The sequence below is a fragment of the Cupressus sempervirens genome, chromosome 10, assembly GCF_028749045.1.
Source record: "Cupressus sempervirens isolate cs-2001-9-10 chromosome 10, ASM2874904v1, whole genome shotgun sequence".
In the NCBI taxonomy this organism is placed as follows: Eukaryota; Viridiplantae; Streptophyta; class Pinopsida; order Cupressales; family Cupressaceae; genus Cupressus; species Cupressus sempervirens.
In genome coordinates, this window is record NC_143127.1 from 845154464 (window position 1) to 845176789 (window position 22326).

General features: G+C 34.9%; 1 protein-coding gene across 4 annotated transcripts in view; it reads right to left on the reverse strand.

Annotated features, from left to right (window-relative positions):
- Positions 1-16272, reverse strand: part of LOC149536634 (RNase L inhibitor protein-like protein) — a 220466-nt gene extending 204194 nt beyond the window's left edge. Inside the window, exons 1-2 of one of the 4 annotated variants that reach the window (XM_089807766.1) lie at positions 16046-16272; positions 12012-12113 (exon numbers count right to left, since the gene is read on the reverse strand). In XM_089807766.1, coding sequence (XP_089663892.1) covers positions 12012-12085 — 74 coding nt within the window. In that variant the 5' untranslated portion in view covers positions 12086-12113; positions 16046-16272. Of the gene's footprint in view, positions 1-12011; positions 12114-14989; positions 15108-15733 lie in introns of those variants that run through there. The other 3 variants (XM_089807765.1, XM_089807764.1, XM_089807767.1) reach the window with 3 other exon arrangements.
- Positions 16273-22326: the final 6054 nt, after the last annotated feature.

Consider the following 22326-nt stretch of genomic DNA (forward strand, 5'->3'; position numbering starts at 1 on the left):
CATTCCCATAACATTTCAATTAGGTTAGCAACTATTTAATGGTAAGATTCTCCTTTTCTCTCTATCAACTTTTCACTCCTTTCGGGTGGTTATGTTCTTGAGACTTAATTACTTTAGAAACATTAAAATAGAAAGGCATCAAAACAATGTTTCCTTGGTTGAGCCCATCACACATCATTTTATGAATTCAAACCATTCAGCTATGAGTTACTGCTACGTGCACCTTTGTGGAGATTTGAATTTCACTTAATCACAATTCCAAACTGCCAGCTCATCTTAGCAAATTGACTTTAAGACCCAATTTGTGGAATTTGAGCTACTTATGACACTTGTCATTATATGCCTCTTGATAACTTTTGAATGGAGATGGTGCACACATGGCATTTTGTCAAACAATTAGCTATTGTCCCCAAGTGTATATGAGCTTTGATATGAGGCGGTCTCTAATAGGGAATTCACTGCTACTGCCTAGGAATTTGATCAAATGCTTCGCATGCATTCCCCATGCTTCTCACACTTGACTTGCGGCAGTTTATAATGCATATGACAAGGGAGCCCAAATTGATTTTCAATTAATTCAACCATAGGGACTGTGTGGTTGAAGTGTGAGCTAGTGTTTCCATTGGATATTTGGCACCTCCAAGACCATATATAAAAGTCATGGGTACAACAGATGGTGCGAAACATGAACTCCATTTGTCAATGTTTCTTTTGGAGAATCTACATCTTCCCTATAGTTCAGTTGGTGATGTCGATGCAGTGTCCTCTTTTACATGGCAAGTTGAATCAAACCAAATTCGAACCCTTGATCACCATGGTCATTCAGTGGATGGTAAGTAAACAGTGTGCATTCATGGTGTGAGGAGGATGTCGACATTTATCAAATAATTAACATGCACTGTCTGTGCTCCCATTTGCAACATTCAGTCAAGTTCGCACTATTTATATACAACACGGGACACACTCTATTGGCTCCTATGGATATATAGCCACCATGAGCACTTGTCTTATTGAAGAAAACATGCAAGGACCTCTTTCAATGTGTCTGTGATGTTTTCTTCACATCAGTAGCCCTTCATCCAATCTGGTGAATTCGAGTATCTGCAATGTTGATGTCATCCTTTCTACTGTGAAACAGGCCTCAAGCTTGATTCCCTTGGTGCACTATTTCTATACAACACAGGACACACTCTGTTGGCTCCTATGAATATATAGCCAGCATAAGCGCTTGTCTTATTGAAGAAAACTTGTGGGGACTCCTTCTGATGTGTCTGTGATGCTTTCTTCACATCAATAGCCCTTCATCCAATCTAGTGAATTCGAGTATTTACGGTGTTGATGTCATCCTTTCTACTGTGAAACAAGCCTCAAGCTCGATTCCCTTGGTACCTGAAAGCCACGACCCTCTGTATTTTAACAATTACTTCTAATAATGTTGACAATTCATCAAACACTTCATAGTTTTCCTCCATATATCGGCTTCGGGTGCATGTCTTGGTTGTAGCCACGTGGTTCGGAAGAATTTTCTTCTCTTGTAATTTTGATCCAAAATTCATGCCATATGGATCCATGCTTTAGCTGTGGAACACCATGTGAATTAAGCCCGATTAACATTCACTCTGATGATTTGCGCATATTCTTTAGATTGAGCTCGAAAACCACCTCTCCTTTTAATGCTATTTACACCATTACTGAATGGACTTTAGATATTATATTCAAAACATATCTTTGGGCATCTGTCAAATGGATCAAGTACTTTTGCATTATCTCTGTATTTGTGGCTCAACACCATTAACTTCAACCATCATGAGAGAGAAATGCAACATCTAGTATACACAAGTTGGCGATCTTGAGATGAGTGGAGCCTTGTGGGTGCGGCCTTGGGGATTCACTTATATTCATCTCTGCCCCACGGCTCGAATGTGAGTTTTTTTATCACCACAATTATCCTTCCTTTATCGATGAACTAATAGCCACAAACCTATGTATGTGCGGGCATGAGATAGCTTGGGTTGTTCCATTTGGAATTTTATGTGTAGGCATGAGATAGCTCGGGTTGTTCCATTTGGAATTTTAAGTGTTGGGTTCAAGCAGGGATTTCCATATATTATGGATCGATATAAAAATTACTTTTAGATCCTCCAAGTTTATGAATTATCATATTACACTGACCTGTAGATAACTCACATCTTCAAAGGCAATAGTGGAAGTTGGGCTTTGAGCATTATGATATGGATGAATGCATGGGAAATACTAGTCCTTGCTCTTTGCTCTCACAACCACAACCTTGACTTCATATCCCATGAACTGAAAAATGTGCTTTTGAACCTAAATCTATAAAATCTGCATATTGGATTTTGAAATAAAACTTTGAACTTCAAATCATGATACTTGAACAGACTTACAAATCTACCATGCATATTGAACCTTGAACCTGAACTGGTAAAACACAAACCCTGCGATTGTATTGATGATTGAGCCCTTTGAACTCAATGCTCGAATTTGAACTTGTTTTGTCATCGAACCTTTGAATCCGCATTCTTCTAAACTAGTAAAGCTGCATTCAGACCCAACAAGATGGACCTCTAAACTTGTGGCTTAAACTTTGATTCTGGAAACTCGGACTTGAAACCTTGAATCAACAAACCCAATTTTGAGCTCGAACCTTGAATGAGCTCGAACCTTGACCCTTTGAACTTATGAACCAGTTCAAATGGTACAAAGTGGTTCAGAACCACTTCATACTAGTTCAAGACTACAATAAAACTAGTGAGTTGGCTTTAACTTTGGCACATGTGTCCTTTGACTTGCTATTATGACAATGAATCTAAACATTGCTTTCATAAAACAAGACTACACAAAGTACTTTTCAATATTGATCAAAGGAGAATCAAAGAAAACCAAGAAAAGGCCATCAAGGGGACCAAGTTTCCAAGTTCAAAAATTGGGGTCAAAACACCAACTAACAAGACCATTACTCTAAGTTTTGGTGAATATCATATGTTGATATTTTGAAGGCCAATACTCATGATATCAAATGTGATATCAAAATAGTGATAATCTTCTAATTAAAGATTTCCTTAATGTGTCATTCCTAAAGGTTATCATATTACGATAATAGATAAGCGTATATCATTAGTTGATGGTAATCTATTTGTAATCTATTGTAAATATTAGAATGTTTCTAATATTTACTTAGTTGTAGTTATATGTTAGCTTTCTTTAGCTTTCTTTTAGCTAGAATAGAATATTTCTATTCTTTACAATCATTTCCTAAGGAAACATCACTTTATTCTTTTGTATATATAGACCTTTGGGTCTCTATTAATAACAAGCAAGTATTTTACCAATTACATCTGTAATATGGTATCAGAACATGGTTGAACTTTTTTCGAAAATAATAATTCTTAATTGAAATTTTTGGATCTTTTTTTTCAAAATTCATTTTTTCCTAATTTACTTGCTTCAAAATACCTAACATAGGCTAGGGTTTTTAGAAACAAGTGTCTGCAAACTCCCATTTTTTGATCTACTATGAAAAATCACAACTACAATCTCAGAAAGTAGAGGTTTTCATATCTACTCATGTTGCAGTTGTTGGAGCTTGTCTTACCTGTCAAAATGCAGGTATTCATTGTCATTTTCTGGTCAATTTCTCAGACGTTTTTCTCTATGATCACACATCTGCTACAAATGGCGATTTAGGGTGAAGATTCTCCTTTCTTTGTTCATCCTCTATGTCATCCCTACAAAAACGACTCTATCTAGAAAAAATCGAGCATCTTTCTACCTGCAAGTGCCATTTTTCCTGCAACCTCATCCTCCATCCTCCATGGCCGCCAACCAGGGTTTTGCTCAAAACCCTAAATTTTGAGCTCAGAATAAAATTTATTATAGATTCTTGGTAGGTTTTTCCAGAGCTCAACTAGGTTGTCATCCAATTTTTCTAGGTGTCTCGATTTTTGAGCCAGCAAATCCGAAAATCGACAACATATTCTATCTAAATTTTTTGAGCTCTCTTCTCAGTCACCCTTCAAATTTTTTGGGTCTTCCATTTTTTGCATCAAAGAACATGCCTTCTCTGATTTTCACGCTTTTTCATTGAAAAACGTGCTATTCCATCATTGACTAATATTCTGCTTGAGAGCAATTCAAAATTTAATGGTCATAATTATGGCACTTAGAAGCAGCGGATAATAGCAATTTTTGAATATCAGAATACCAATCAAATTGTTTTGGATGTTACACAACATCTGATTGCCCCTAATACTAATCAGGATACATGGATTTGAAGAACTAGGAGGCTGTGATGCTTCTCAAATTATCCGTAGTTGATGATTAGCTCTCTCAGATTCCATCCGGCATGACAGCTACCAAGATATGGGTACATCTCAAAAATCTTCATGAGACTTCTAACAAAAGCAGAGCTTTCTTCTTGAAGAACACTCAGTTTTCTATTATGAGTGAAGGGTGAACATTGCTTTAGGCTCACCTAAATAGGATTCAAGAAATTCGTGATCAATTGCTTGTCATTCGTCACAAGATGGAGAAAGAGGACATTGTGGTTATCACTCTCCAAAGTTTACCGAAGTCCTACAAGCATTTTATTGATATGCAAACTGATCTTCAGGTGTTGATATGAAGTTCATGGATCTCTGCACACTTCTACTTCAGCAAGATCGATGGAAACAACAATTCGGTAGAAGTTTCATCTCTACCTCCACAGAGCAGGCCTTTGTTGCTAAATCCTTTTAGAAGGATAAAGGCAAGTCTCAGCAGTCTTCTCAACAGAAGTCCTCTGCTCCAGCTTCAAAAGGCTCCCGAAAGAAGAACATTCAATGCAACTATTGTCACATGTTTGGTCACATAAAGGTTGAATGTCAGAAATACTTTGCCCAATCTAAGCAATCAGGCTCGCAACCCAAAGCGAACAGTGCAAAGCACACTGAGCAAACAGAATCTGCCTTTTATGCCTTAATGGCTAAAAGACCTACAAATCATGTGAAGTCATATGCTTGGTATATTGACTCCGGTGCCTCTCATTACTTCACCCACCGTAGAGACTAGTTCACTGACTACCAACCTTACTCAAACTCTGTTATTTTTGGTGGCAGAGAAGAGTACATTGTTGTCGGTAAAGGCAACATTCAGAATTAGTCTATTGGGAGGAATCTCATTTTCCTCGATGTATACTATGTTCTAGGGATGGAACTAAATCTATTCTCAGTTAGTCAATTACTGCAACATTGATTGTTGGTAAAGATCATCAGGTTCTTAGATTGGTAAAAGCTCTCTATGGCTTGAAGCAGGCCCCTAGGGCATGGCACCTAAAAATTGATAAGTACCTTAGTGATCAAAGCTTCAAAAGGAGTTCTTCAAACTCAAATTTATGCATCAAGACTATTGACGGTGACATCATCCTTTTGGTTATTTATGTGGATGATTTGGTCATCACTGGCAATTCGGCATCTTTGGTTCAGGGAATCAAACAAGATTTATGCCAATTATTTTATATGACTGACCTTGGGCTCATGCATTATTGCCTAGGTGTTGAGGTTTGGCAACATTGTCCTGGTATATTCATCTCTCAGTCCAAATATGCCAGGGCTCTGTTAGACAAATTCCATATGCAGGATTGTAACCCTGCATCTACACCCATGGAGAATGGTCTCAAGTTATCAGCCAAGTTTGATTCTCCTCTCGTTGATGATACTACATACAGGCAACTAGTAGGCAGCCTCATCTACCTCTCTACTACTAGGCCTGAAATTAGCTTCACAGTCAACTACATCTCACGCTTTATGACAACTCCCAAGGCTGATCATTGGATGGTAGCAAAGAATGTGCTTCATTCTGTGAAGGGCACTTCAGATTATAGACCTCTGTACTCTCAAAGTTCTAATCCTAGTCTCAATGGGTTCACTGATTTAGATTGGGCAGGCTCTAAAGACGATAAAAAGTCAACTTCTGGATATGTGTTCAGTTTGGCATCATGTGCAATCACATGACCAGTAAGAAGCAGCGGGCAATTTCTCTCTCCTCTACACGGAGGCCAAATACAGAGGAACAATCAAGGCAGGTTGTGAAGTTGTTTGGCTTCGTCGGATGCTTAGGGATATGCATATGTCATCGGCAAGACCGACCACTTTGTTTGTTGATAACGAAGGCGTTATCAAGTTAGTATGAAATATGAACGAACCAAGCGTGTGGATGTTCACTGCCACTACATACGACAGTTGGTTGAAGTCGGGACAATAGACTTGTAATATGTTCCTACCACGGATCAAACTGCGGACATTCTCACCAAGCCCCTTGGTCCTGATAAATTTTTCAAATTCAGACGACAGCTTGGTGTTGTGGATAGATTAACCGTTAAGGAAGGGTATTACGATAATAGATAAGCGTCTATTATTAGTTAATGGTAATCTATTGTAAATATTAGAATGTTTCTAATATTTAGTTAGTTGTAGTTATTTGTTAGCTTTCTTTAGCTTTCTTGTAGCTAGAATAGAATATTTATATTGTTTACGATCGTTTCCTAAGGAAACATTGCCTTATTCTTTTGTATATATAGACCTCTCAATCTCTATTAATAACAAGAAAGTATTTTACCAATTACTTTCGTAGTATGCCAGTGGTGTAATATCTGTCTTGTGTTTATCCTCCCTAGCTAAGAGGGAGTGTTGATGTTTGGTAGCTTCAATCAGATAAAACTATGGCAATGTAGAATTATATTTGAGATTAAAGTTTATTTTATGAGAAAATTAATATAATAATGATATATATACATATATATATGACTGATTATATTTATTATTAAATTAATTGTCCAATTAAAGAATAAACATGTCCCATGAAGGGACATGTGTCTTCTTAACCTTTGCTCATTAAAAATAAGAGTTTGTTGCCATTTGGAAAACACATACCAAAGATCATGGCACTACTTAGTACATTTGCAGCGATCTCAAAAAATCAGCAAACACTAGTGCTACAATAGTAAATAACCCTACAATTTGAATACGAAACAGCTAAAGTTGACAACATTAAACCAGTCAAACCCCTAAGGGCTGGTAGCCCTATTTATATAAGATAAGATAAGATAATACTACAAGAGACCAACAAAGGGTCCAAGGAACTGGAAGATTGCAGCATGAATGAAAAACAACCCAGCAGAAGTACCAATCGGTGTCCAAGAAAGAGCGGCAAAGAAAGTGAACAACAACAGACAAAAGGAAGACTAGATATCCTTTCTCAATAAAAAGAAATCCAGCTTTGAAGGATAAGGCCCAAGGCAACCAGGGGTCCAAGCCCATTTCTAAGTAACACTGGAAATAGGGTGTCAATGTCTAGTGAATCCACGACGAGGTCTAACAAATGTGGTATGCACAAATATAAATAAAAGTGATGTGATGACCCATTGCAGAAAACAAGAATGCGGAAATTCTGGTGCATTGAAAAATGGAAATCAGTGCAAGAAGTTTGTGTGGTTACATCTATACTAATACTTAAAGTGGAAGGAAAACCACTAGCATTGTCATCTACCACCATGACAAAAGAAATGCAAGATTTAATTATATCCATTGCAAGATGTCACAAACCAAGTGAATCGAACTGGAAAATCCTAGGAAGTAGTAGGAAAATTGATCTTGGACCATAGTTACCCTCTTTGAAAGCTTCACATTATCCTAAAGGGGAGAAAGATTCAAGGCACTCCTCTAGCTCATAAATGACACTCAGTAGTTGGATAACTACACCAAATGTATCAAACTAACATGCACATATAGGACAGGGAATGGTAGAAAAATGGTTGACAAAAATAGTCCATACATAACCACACAAAACCATCATTAACCAAGAATCTTGAATTTAGAAACACAATCTAGTGTGAATTCATTTGATAATACTTTTTGGATGCCTACTTTAAATTAGCTAATCATTGTAGGCGAGTGCATGTCATCAAAAATTACTTACATTTTCTACAAATCCCATGTTTGCAACCTAGAACAAGAACATTACAAAACAATTTGTGAAAAAGAGTCACCATGCAAATGGCATTGCTTATATGCAAATCCTATATTCAGGATTAGTTTGGGATAGTGTACGGGTCAGAGAATTTAGGCTATATGGGTATGAGGTGGATTCTTGTGATTTGCATTGGTATGATAACACCTCTGGCAGCTTCTTTTTCGCTGGTTAGGGTCATGACAGTAGTACTTATTGGCCAGTGAGTTCATTGCATTCCTTGGTTGGTCTTACTTCGCAGGCATTAGTTTTGGATCGATGTGAGTGAGCTTGAGTATGGTGGAATGTGGCCTGGTATGATGGATAAACTACACCAAATGTGTCAACTTAACATGTACATATAGGGCAGGGAATGGTAGAAAAATGGTTGACAACGATAGTCCATACATACATAACCACACAAAACTATCATTAATCAAGAATCTTGAATTTAGAAACACAATCTAGTGTGAATTCACTTGCTAATACATTTTGGACGCCTACTTTAAATTCGCTAATCATTGTAGACAAGTGCATGTCATCAAAAGTCATTTACATTTTCTACAAATCCATGTTTGCGACCTAGAACAAGAACATTACAAAACAATTTGTGAAAAAGAGTCCCCATGCAGATTGCATTGCTTATATGCAAATCCTATATTCAGGATTAGTTTGGGATAGTGTACGGGTCAGAATATTTAGGCTATATGGGTATGAGGTGGGTTCTTGTGATTTGCATTGGTATGATGACACCTTTGGCAGCTTCTATTTCACTGGCTGGGGTCATGACAGTAGTACTTATTGGCCAGTGAGAGTTCATTGCATTCCTTGGTTGGTCTTACTTTGCAGACATTAGTTTTGGATTGAAGTGAGTAAGCTTGAGTATGGTGGAATGTGGCCTGGTATGATGACATGTCAATTGCGATCAGAGTAGCACAACGTCAGTGTGCTAGTTATAGTAATGTCCCCAAATATTAAGCATACTAAGCCACATGTTCGCCTCTAGCGTAGCTCCTTCAGAGGCTAACTAATCAGATACAGGAGGAGCGCGTGGCCAAGGAAAAAAGGAAAGATAAGACAAATTCAGCGTGAGAAGGTAGGAAGGGGATTGTTTGTCTTATTCTGTTGCAGCCACATCGGACAAGTGGAAGACAGATGTTCTTAAGATTTCATACACTACATGATGCCTTCTTGAGTGTTACGGGAAGAGGAAGAGCCATCGGGCAAGCAATATGCGAAGGTAATAAGGGGAAGACGAAATGGGAAGATGGATTCGAACATCTGATTTTTCCTGTGCAAACAGTTTGGAAGCTTTAGCAAAATAGGACTAGAGGGACGAAACCTCCTTCTTGTCAACAATCCCGACATTGTTGAGAGCGGTCTTGGGATTTGGTAGTCGGAAATGCATGACATTCAGACGGGACAAAACTACTGTACAATGGTCATAAGTTTGAGAAGTAAGGACGTCTCATGACATCTTATCCATAGCAGAATGACGATGAGTGAGAGGCATATTATGCATGCACGGATTGAAGAGTAATATACAGTTTAGTATCAGTTGGGCAGTGACATAGCGGTGAGGAGAAGTCTGGGAATTAGCAGGTGGTAAGGAAGATAGCACGAGGGATATTTGAAGCCAATAAATCTCAGAAAGACTATAGCAATGCCCTTGATCGTTCACTGCTGAGAAATCAGTCCTACGGCAATCACCACGGGATGTATTATCTTCATGTTTGGGTAGCGAGACTTAAGGGAAGTGTTAGTTGCCGATAGTGCCCAGGTGCTATACCAATCGTCAGTGGTCCGCGAGAAAACAGGGAGTAGTAGGCAGTCGTGAGCAGAGACAAGGAGTATTAATGTGCAAGCTGGCTACAGGCCATCGGCTAGTTCTAGGACAGTGGACACAGTTCCAGTTTGGTTCACGAACCAAGCAACCTGCTCATCTTGTGTGTTAATTTGTTGCCTGAGCATAGACTTCTAACTTCCAATTCATAACTCAAATTTATTTTGCAAATTATCCTGGTTCTGTTGAATATTAACTTGGTTGAAAAGGATAATCTTTCTTATAAATGAAATAGGATTGAAGAAGGGCCAATTAGTCTCTGTGTAACAAATCTGCAGTTAGGAATAATTAAAATAAACAGTATAAGTCATGAGCGGTAGTATAACAGCATTATAAAAATAGGCTGAAACATCAAAACCATGGTCTATAAATATCACAATACAAATCAAAATGTCTTAAACATTAATCCAAAAGTGTCAAACATCAAATATGACAGGCTATAGGCACAGTCAATGTAACTAACCCTCATTCTGGCATACAAAATATAAATTCAAGACTTGTGACATAGATAAGAAGTAATATGTTTTCATTTTGATCTCTTTTAATTGTTTTAGGGTTCAGAAGACAAATACATGCCCTTGCAGGACCCCCATGGTACTGCTTATAAGTGTTTTTTTAGTTTTAAGGCCCAAAATCATCCCAAGGCATAGGGAACAGAAAGTCATCCCGGGGACGGATAGGGAACATTTCAGCATCCCCTAGCCATTTTGAGCATATTTCAGGCAATTTTTGGTAATCTAGGACAGCTGGGGACTTTTTCTTCATCCTCCCTCCCTGAAACAGGGAGGGGACGAGGACAAAGGGTTTGGGAACAAGGGACATGTCCCCATGTAACATAGATGAAAAATCTCAATAGTGTGAAGGTGAAATTTTCTTAAATAAAAACAGTCCACACTCTTCAACCACCATCCTTTATCTGCTACTCAATTTCAATTAGAGATGTTATTTATAAAGCAATTTCACATGTCGTAGTGGTTTTAATTTGTTGCCTGGCTTCAAACATGCAGCATTCCAGTTAGTAGATTTCAGTTTCACGCCTGGCTTAATAGCAAATGCTTCCAGTGCTTTCAAGATGTGCAAAACCAGAAACCCAACAAATTGAAGGCAGGTGAATATGGACATTCACCAAAGTTCTGGTCCCATCACTCATTGTCCAATAGTGTGAACTAAGATCCCAGGTAGCAATAGGAGGAAGAAATACGAGTTTTGGGCTATATAAAGTATAAATACAGGATTTTAAATAAGCTATTCACTGGACAAGTTGGCATAACATTCAAAGAAACTGTAAAAATGTGGAAAATTTTTGGCATATAGGATTATATGAAGCTATAGTCTATGGATAATAACATTGACCAGCAAAGAAACAATCTTCAATATTTATAAAACGATAAACACATTTGAGTTTTGAAAGAGAACAGGTTGACTATATTAAAACTAAATGTAAACTTGGATTATATTTTAAAAAGAAATAAGCTCTTTGGTTGTTGTATGAAAGCTTTGTATCAAGAGTGGTGGATTTTCAGGAGAATGTTTTTTTGTTTCCAACTTATTTTAGCATTCAGCATTTGTGTGAAGATTGGAATCAATAAAAGAAGGAAAATTGTGGACAAATCAGAGTATATGACTTCAGACTTCAGCTAATGCTCAGAATATTAAACAACTATGTAGTCTACAATGTATAAAAAATTCCCATTTTTGGTTTAGAGGCAAAAAAGCTTGTATCATATTAAAGATAAATATTTACTTGAATCAATTTTTAAAAAAGAAATAAGCCATTTAATTGCAAGGGTTTAAGGCACATGTACAGTTTATTCTTTTCATGAGATTTAGCATCTACCCAAATGAGTATAGCATTCTGTGTTTCTGTATGCTTTGCAAAAGTGCGTAAAGGATAAATGATTTATTGACACACCTGAAGGCTTGGGAAATAAGGGTGAGAACAAAGATGATAAGAAAATCAGATTTGTGCAATGAATAAATGTTTATTAACTAAAGAAGCAGCCAATGATTTGAGAAATAAGGCACATTAACCAAGTGGCCAGCAAAAGAATGTTTTACATACATAATTAAAACATTGCTTAACTGAAAAATAACAGCATGCATTGGATTAGAACAACCCCGCATCAAAGCTAAATATGATCTAAATACAATTGTATTATAGCATTACCATATTAGACTGTGCTTGCTTGATTGTGACTGATATTGTGCATGTTCCTTGTAACGCTTGCTATTACGCCCCATTTTCAGGAAGGCACCCTTTTACATAACCCTGTAGGTTATTGAACAGCAAATAAATTCTAACATAAGAACATTTCAACTGAGAAAACGATAATAATCAAATAACATGCTACTCCATTCTGAACTTCTGTCACAAACAATAATAGTAAGCAGATGCAGTTCAGAACGAAAACCATTTTTTGTACCCTCTTGATAAATAATAAGTCGGTATACTATCCATATATCCTTTATGGTCTCTAATAACAGCACTAACTTGACCAGGGTTGTGTTAATGTGACTTATGTTCCACTACAACATACAGAATCGAATACTTGATATTCCAAGAGGAAATACCAAATTTCCAACTCTCTCTTCAATAAGGATGCTCATATGCTTTACAATAAAAATGAATTGTGTGATCAAATGAGAGAACCTCAAGGTTCCTTCTGATTCATGGGCACACCTGGTTTTATGATGTAATATGCTAGTTATCACAAAGGGACTTGTGTTGTTCATTCAATGGATATTGAGTTGAATTGAACTTCTTCCAACCAACAAATTGCATGGGAGAATGTAAGAAACTGTGGATGTCTTTGTAGAACACAATTACACTGCTAAGAGGGGGGGTGAATTAGTAAAGTAAATAGAAAAGCATTCACAAAATTAATTTCGAAGCACAATATAGATAAATGACAGAGAGAACTTGCATAGAAACTTGGCAACGCTTCGCCACAGCAGCAAAATGAAACTGAGTATGCGGGGTCGTGCACAAGATATAAGGTGGAAACCCTACCCGGGAAAAACCACCAACACAAAGGCTGCAAGGATCTAGTGTCCTAATCCAGCCTGATCAATCTTCCAATTACAATGTATAAGGGCTCCAACCCTTAGGATCTTCAACTCTTGTCTTTAGAGCTACAACTCTACTCGAGCACCAAGCTAATCACGGTTTATAAATAATTAATCACGGTTTATAAATAATTTGGGAATTTCCCAAAACACAACAATTTAAATCTGATACTCTGATAGAAAAATGTTCCACTGTGAGACAAAACATTGGCAACTTGTATCATGAAGTTTCAATTTTCTGTTTTACTTTCTCCAATCAAATACCAAGCTATTCTAGGGGTAAAGGCAAGCGTAAGGTTAGCCCTAACCTTAAAAAGGAAGTACAAAACCCCTCTGTTAAAGTAACAAAAAGAAAGAGGTCTATTCCTGTAGAAACCATTCCTACAACATCTACTCCAGTTACACCTAAACCAAATCAAACCTACAAAGTGGTTGAAGTTGAAGAGGTTCCTGTGTGTAGAAGCCCTCGTATGCGAGGTCAAGTATTTCCAGCTTCCATTGAAAACCCAAATTCCCCTATTTCAAAGTCTCATACAGAGTCAGTAGTTGAAAATGTCCCAGATGATTCTCTCATACAATTGGAGCCCCAAAATGTAGAAACGCATGAAAATGAGCCTATCAAGGAGATACCGCAAGAGAATCATGAAATGTGCAAATCAAATCCTACTCCTGTTCCAGAAAAAGCCCCTAGCAATGATCAGCCTGCCATGCTATCAGTCCCTAAAATTCCAATGTTTCTCTTATACCTTATAAATCTTCCTAGTACACAAAGTCTGATAATGTGGAAACCCTACCTGGGAAAAACCACCAACACAAAGGCTGCAAGGATCTACTGTCCTAATCCAGTCTGATCAATCTTCCAATTACAATCTATAAGCGCTCCAACCCTTAGGATCTTCAACTCCTGTCTTTAGAGCTACAACTCTACTCAAGCACCAACTCAAAATTTTGAGCACCAACCCAATCACGGTGTATGCATAATTTGGGAATTTCCCAAAACACTTTAACAATTTAAATCTGATACTCTGATAGAAAAATGTTCCACTGTGAGATAAAAATTGGCAACTTATATCGTGAAGTTTCAATTTTCTGTTTTACTTTCTCCAATCAAACTGTTTATTTTAAACGTGACAGCCACTCTTTTAAATCTGATAAATCATTATACAGTCAATCTGAAAGTTGAAGTAAATATAAAGGCTTTTACCTCTGTGGTGGTTAAATAGATACATACTCCTTTGAGATGAAATGAAGTCTAAACTGCTGGATTCGATTAGACTTAACTCTGCAACTTTTATACTATTAGTTTCTGCTCAGTCTACATCAATACTCCACAATATAGAACTCTGGTATTAAGCCCACTGTGCTTCACTCCTCATTTTACTAACATATATCAGATATGTGCAATTAATTTCTATGCACTTCATCTCTTCATTACTCGATACTTATAAAGACACACGTTTGCAAACTTTTAAAATTTAGTCGTATTCGGTTCTAACTGTTCGGTCATTAATGCAGTTTCTAAATGCTAAGCAAATATCTTAACAAATCACTTAGAAATGAACCAACGCCTTCCGATACTTTGTCCAGCTAACGAAGCACTTTGAGATTTGATTTATTAAACTGAAATTATCCTTCAGCCATGTAAGAATTATAAACAATTATCAAAGTTATTCAACCAGTATCATCTTCGTGCAAAACTGAATTCCTTTTATATTTAACGGGCTGGCAAGAAGACAGCACGCGATAAAGTTTCAAAGAAGTGACAAACAGACAACTCCCGATACTTCAGGAAATATTGAGACGTTAATCTTGTTAAAACATAATAGATTGTTTTGCTCTGTTTGTCTTTTTCTAGTTTCGTCTTTATTATCTCTTTTACATGCCCATACAAAATAGATACCATCCATTAAAAATCAATATCGTATTGATAATTCTCCTTTTCTTTTCACTATTTAATTTAATTCAACTTTCTTCAGTTTATCAAATACACACAAATGTATCAATTCAATGATTGCAAATAAGTGTTCTAATGATCTAACATATAAGCTGTCAAAGAACTATTCTATATCGCTGCCAAACCTCTGATCATTTCATTTCTCGGGCTTTTCTTTCAGAGACAAGTCTGTTGTTATGTGGTCTTCATTTAGTTGCAGTTGACACATTGTTCATACAAATCTCTGCCAGAAGTATGCTGCCGGATTTGATTGATCTTTTTATCTTAGCACGGGTATGAATACCTTGGAATCTCAAACAAATGTTTACCATCAATGACACTAAGTCTTTGTGACCCTACTAAACTCGGTTTAGCTATCGACATCAAACAGGCTAGTACAATTTCAAAATACCACCATTCTATTAACACCATCCATCGATGCATATCAATGTACAAGCAATAATCAAAGTTAAATTCATATAAATGTCATTCAACCACACAGGGCAAATTTACAGTCAGCAAGCAGCTACTGGTTTGGTCTAAGCGTGTTTACCAAAAAAGCATTCAAAATACCTTCCAGTCAACTAAACACTACTCCTAATCAACATGAAATGAAATCTACTGTAAGGAAATGTAGAAATGATGCAATACTCCAAGGTTTAAAAAAATAGGAACTTTTGGTACAATGCAAGAACTATTATATATTAACTATCACCATTTCAAAAAGAAGTATAAATTATTCAACTTTTTCCAAGAACTAATATAGTAGCAAAACAATTTCGTGGGAATAAATCAGCAAGCCAAAGATACAAAGTTTTTCAATCAACAAAATCATTCTACAGCAATGCACAATCCTCAAGACACTCAGATTGTGATTCTCCATCCCTTACTAGAGAATTTTTTATGGCTGAGAGAGAAGGCAGAGCAAGTAAACATATTCATCAGCAACCAATCAACTATGGGCCGCACGCTACAAGAATGGTGTTCTGGACCAACAGGGCATCAACCTAGCTTGTTTGTGCAGACGCCTTCTAAGTGCAGACGCAGGCCAACCAAGATTAAGCCGCGATTTGCAGAGTTCGGCCCCAAAAGAAAAAAAACCGTGTGGCAGAGAAATCGTCCACGATTTCCACGCGTTTTTAAGAAAATCGCACGGGTTTGCCAAGAAAAACTCACGTCCTAACAGGATTTGAAAAAACGACCTCCAGATTTGCGATTTACAGACTGAGCCGCGATAGGGTTTGTTGAAAAAACGTTAAAAATCTGCTCGCGATTCTCAGAAGAAAAAACCTAGCCGAAACTGCGATTTTTCACAGATGAATTTCTCAACAAAAACAAAAACCCGAGAAAAATCTCAGAAATTAGTTCGAAAAATTTTAGCAAATAATTTCGAATGAAATTATAATTTTTTCTTAGAAATTCAAGTATTAGCTCTAATACATAATACAAAAAGTCAATTTATACAAAAGAATAAAGCGATGTTTTCTTAGGAAACTACTAAAAAGAATATAAATATTATATTCTAATAGATAAAGCAAAAAAAGTGAAAGCTCATTAGATATTTACAATAGAGAACCATTAACTAATAATAAACGACTTATCTATTATTGTTATTGTAATAATGCTAACATTTCTCCATGCATAGTTTTGGTTGAAATCAAATAATATGGATTATAATAGTTGGTTGCACCCTCTAAGAATGTCACAATGCATCCAATATATTTTTATGTTGAGGTGTAGCTGACTATGACGCAAAGTGACCTTAAACAATAGTAACTATTCAAATTTCTCAAATTATAAATTTTGTAAGATTCTCCTTTTTAAAATCCCTTAAGAAGTTAAACCTTTACTTGAGGCAATTTGTCAAACAGTTGGTGTACAAACTGAATGCTAAATATGTTGATACTCTGGTAGTATCCTTTCTCTGATTAATATCAAAATGAAATGACTACCCAACACATTTACTTAATGACTCCATAGAACTTGCAATATTAGTGGCCCCAGCACGTAGTTTTATTGAAAATATGTGGTCTCGATTTTAATTAGTGACAGAAGATTTTAAGTTTGATATACATGAAACATAATGGATGGAATATCTTACTCATATAGGACGCTATTACAACACACGAGCATCTTGCTTCTAAAGAACTGATGATATGTATACACACCTAGTTTCACCTACAGATACTACCGTTGTTGGAGGTTCGGTGTGCTAACTGCTACCGCATCATGTGACTGTCAAATCTACCACTCCCCGTGTACTGGCTTGGTTCCCAAAGCTAAACAACACTACCAAACCACGCCCATATATAGGCTTTCACCTGTAAACGTCCCGTGGTGGAGTCAGTGGAGGTCACGAAAAACACTACCAAATTCACGATATTTTATATTATACGTGATTTTAGAGATATATGATCTATTATAAGGAGACATAATTGTCTTTATATTACAAATAAATTATATAAAAATATTATTTATTTATTTATTATTATCTAATAACAAATGATAATTTTATTTTTATATTTAAAATTCATCTAATCATTAAAATAAGTATCTTTATTATTTAAAGTTTATTTTTCTAAATTTAAAATATAAAATTATTAATTGAAAATAAAAAACACTACTTGAATTTAAATATTAAAAAAAGGACAGAAGATTTTAAGTCTGATATACATGAAACATAATGGACGGAATATCTTACTCATATAGGACACTATCACAACACACGGGCAACTTGCTTCTAAAGAACTAATGATATGTATACACACCTGGTTTCACCTATAGATACTATCGTTGTTGGAGGTTCGGTGTGCTAATTGCTATCGCATCATGCGACTATCAAATCTGCCACTCCCTGTACTGGCTTGGTTCCCAAAGCTAAACAACACTACCAAACCATGCCCATGTATAGGCTCTGACCTGTAGACGTCTCGTGTTGGAGTCAGTGGAGGTCACGGCAAACACTACCAAATTCACGATATTTTATATTATATGCAATTTTAGAGATATATGATCTATTAGAAGGAGACATAATTGTCTTTATATTACAAAAAAATTATATAAAAATATTATTTATTTATTATTATCTAATAACAAATGATAATTTTATTTTTATATTTAAAATTCATCTGATCATTAAAATAAGTATCTTTATTATTTAAAGTTTATTTTTCTAAATCTAAAATAAAAAAATTATTAATTAAAAATAAAAAAACACTACTTGAATTTAAATATTAAAAAAAGGTATGATATTTATATCTTTTTAATAATTTAAATTTGTGTTTTAAATTAATTTGTATATATTTATTTTATACAATTTAAATATTATATAGATATATCATTGATTATATATATAGTAATATATATAATTAACTATATGGTTCATTTAATGATAAATAAATTTTAAATTTAAATTAATAATTTCTATAAATTAGTAAAATAATATTTATTTATGTATGATTAATTTAATTATAATATTTACATAAATTAATTAATATTAATATCAATAAATCAAATAGATATAATCATTATATTTTTGAGACTAGAATGTATCATTTATTTAAAAACTAAAGACAAGTATTAACTTGGCAAGAATGAGCTTTATGCAACATAGTACGTCCAATCTTCCTCATATTGAACATTAATATAGACAAATATTATATGTAATAGAATTTTATATGAATTGTTGCAAATACAATCAAAGACCTCAAACCATTTGTTTGATTATGATGAAGGCTTTACAAATGTAATCAATAATGTTGGGGCCTTTACAGTCTTTTGAAGTTCACACCTCCAAGAATTTTTGTCATCAAAAGTTAAAACTTTTTGTTCTCAATTTATTTTTTCTCACAAAAAATGAAACAAATATTAAATTCAATAAACATATAAACATGTCCAATATGGTGCAAAATCCTTCCTTATTAAGGATTGTCCTTAGGAGTCCATAATACTAGACAACTGAGAACATTACACTTTGATATATCCAAAGGATTCACCCCAGCGAGTCTAAGAAGCATCTAAATTAGGCAATTAAGAACATTACACATTGATCTTAAGATATCATTCTTTATCATGTGGTGTTAATGTTTACAAACTTTTTTTTTTGTTATTCATTATGAATTTGATTCTTAATCATTTTTGAAAGAGAAATGTTTGTTTTTGGCTCTCTCTTAATTGAAGCAAAATATTAGTAGACATTTATTCTGAGTAATTCCAATAGACTTCAATTAGTAACATAAAATGAATGTAATTTATTTTTCTCCCTGTAGCTTGATTGAGGGAATGAGACTAGTTAGGAAGAGGAGGAATAAACCTTAACGAATAAACAATTTCTATGTTGAAATGTAGATTTGAGATCAATAAAACATTGGATGTATAAATTATATGATTGTTTTGACTTTTTGTTAATATTTATATTTATATTATACAAAAGTATGGAATTTTAAATCTAAAGATTTTATATTTATATATATATTTATAATATACAAAGTACTCATACATGGGAAAGAAAAAATGTCATACCAATGTACTGAAACACTAAACATGTATCTATTTGTGTGCCTAAATTAACAACTTCAAGGTTTTGTATTACAAAACACTTAATGAAAAATAGCAATAAATTTGTAGCAACACTAACAACAACAAAATAGAATAAAATTAATCAAGTTACTAGTAAACACAACTATTATTACCATACATGTAGTAGTTGTTTGCATAGTAGGGGACTCAAAAGATTAAAATATGCATACCTAGGTAACTAAATATTATGGTTGGTTTGTACCCATACAGTTCTTGAAAATGAGTACCCTATAGTCTAAAACACATGAATGACATAAGATGATAAACATGAGTTTTTATAGCAAGTCAAATTGTGGTATTGTTTTTTAAATTAAAGTAGTCAAAACTAGGGGGGTTGACCCTTGAAAATAATGGTATTGTTATGAGGATTCAACTATGTAGTTTTTAAGTTCATTGACCCATGTTTCATGAATAGTGGTTCACAAGAACCCACCTCTCACAAGAAAGAATGAAATACTTAGCACTCATCTCTAAGTGTTAGCCCAAATTGCGGTATTGTTATTAGGATTCAACTATATGGTTTTTAAGTTGAACTTGTTGTCCCATGTTTCATGAGTAATGGTTCACAAGAAACCCACCTTTCACGAGAAAGAATGAAATACTTAACACTCATCTCTAAGTGTTAGACCAAATTGTGTTATTGTTATGAGGATTCAACTATGTGGTTTTTAAGTTGAACTAATTGACCCATGTGTCCATGAGTAGTGGTTCACAAGAACCCACCTCTCACGAGAAAGAATCAAATGCTTAGCACTCATCTCTAAGTGGATATAACCTTAGAGGAAACTTCACAATTAAGCACACTTGAATTAGAGTCATACTATGATGGGTGACCTTTTGAGTATCACCTATATGCAATGAGTGCTAAGTGGTCTATTCATTCTCATGAGAGATGGGTTCTTGTAGACTGAGTACACATGAAACATGGGTCAATGGGTTTGACTTGAAAACTACACAATTGAATTTTAATAGCAATATCACAATTTGATTTGTTGTGAAACTCCTATTATTAACAAATGAACTAAATGGGCTCTATAATGAGTGGTTCATAAGGTGCAATATTTGTTGAAGGTTTTGCAAATGAGGTAGCAAGCTAAGTGAGCTTAACCTTGGAGGAAACTCCATGCTTAAGCACACTTGACTTTTCCTCCAAGGTTAAGCCTACTTGACTTCTAGTTCTATTGAAATGGGTGACATCCAAGAAAGGTTTGATGCTTCACTCCATGTTCTTGTGAACCGCTACTTATGAAACACTTATGAAACATAGATCAATGAGTAAGAATGAAATAGTAATGTTACAATAAGATAACAAGTATCAAAATTTAAAAAGAAAATTTAACAAAATCCCACAAATTTAACATTATATAACTGCTTATTAATAACTACTTGAATTTGAAAATGTTTGTATTGTTTTCAGCAGAGATGATTAAGATTGAATAATTTTAATATTTATTCACATGAATTTGTAAATTTATTACTTATTCACAAACTCTCTTCAAACTTCATAGTGGATAGTAAAACCCAATTGCAAAAGCAATCGCATTCCCATTGTTGTGAACAATGCATGAAATAATAATTTATAAAACCACGGGAAATGTAGCTGGCAGTAACCAGGACATGACTTCAACTCAAAGAATCCAATGACATAATCATTAATCATTAATATTGTAGAGCCATGACAGTGTCACACATGGGGTATAAATATTGAGTGAAAATTGGAATTAAAAGTCAATTGGTTGTGACATATACGAGGTGAAGATCTTCAAGCTATAGGAAATTTAGAACTGGGTCTCCCATCTTCACCTTCCAACATGTGCCAAATAAAGGCAATCAGATTTTCAACCTTATCAATATAATTAGACCCAACATTGCCATTTCCCACCTCCAATATAAAGATAGGTGTTAAAGCTGAGGATTGTGGCACTGGCAATAGGCCAACCTCCTTACATATTGGAGGAGATCCAAGGTTAAAAATTTATGACAAGTTAATGCCAATGCCACAATAGGGAAGGAATCAAGATATGGAGAAAATAAAGATGTTTCTATCTTTATGGTGAGTGGAATGACAGGGCAGAAACAATGGCAAGAATTTGATATGGAAAGCAAACACAAAGGAAAATGGAGCTGAGCCATGTATTCCTATGACCAATTCCAATTTTCAAAGAGCAAGACTTAAAAATAATAATCATCCTACTCCAAATAATGAACTTATGGCAATGATAGACACCATAATTAGGAAGTTGTGAGAAAGGATCAAGGTAATCCTTTCTCATCCTTCAATGATAAATTTGATTAATTTAGTTGTTCAGTGTAGTTCTTCCATCTATTGAACTATAGCAATGCTCTAATTTCATAAATTGTATCCATCTATGCATGCCCTTTGTCCCCTCTATCTCCCACACCCTCCGTTCATTTTCTGTGAGAATGAGAAAGGAACTAGAAAGACTTTGCAAGGATGAGCTATTGCACTTTTATAGTCAATTCATAGTTACTACCTCAAGTTATCTTCATATGGCTTACAATTATCTTCATTATAGCAAAGGAAGAGAGGATAAAAGGAGATTAAATTTGTTTCTTATTTTCACTAATGATTTCTCTCCTTATCTAATTCCTGAGTAAACATGTTGTTGGTTATGATACGCAGTCTACAGGTGAATTCATGTGAGATAAATATATCTATTGAAGTAGACTTAAAAAAACATTTCATTAATGCTATTTCAAGAAGGAAATACTATGACTGCTTGAATTTAATCAATGTTGCTTACTACATAAAAATAGACTATTTTCATTACTTGAAAGAAGGTTTTGGTTTCCCACCAAGTTGTGAAATCAATTCGAGAATATGTTGTATTTATAGTAGTTTCTTATAAGTATCATAACTAATGTAATATATGGCTAGCTATAT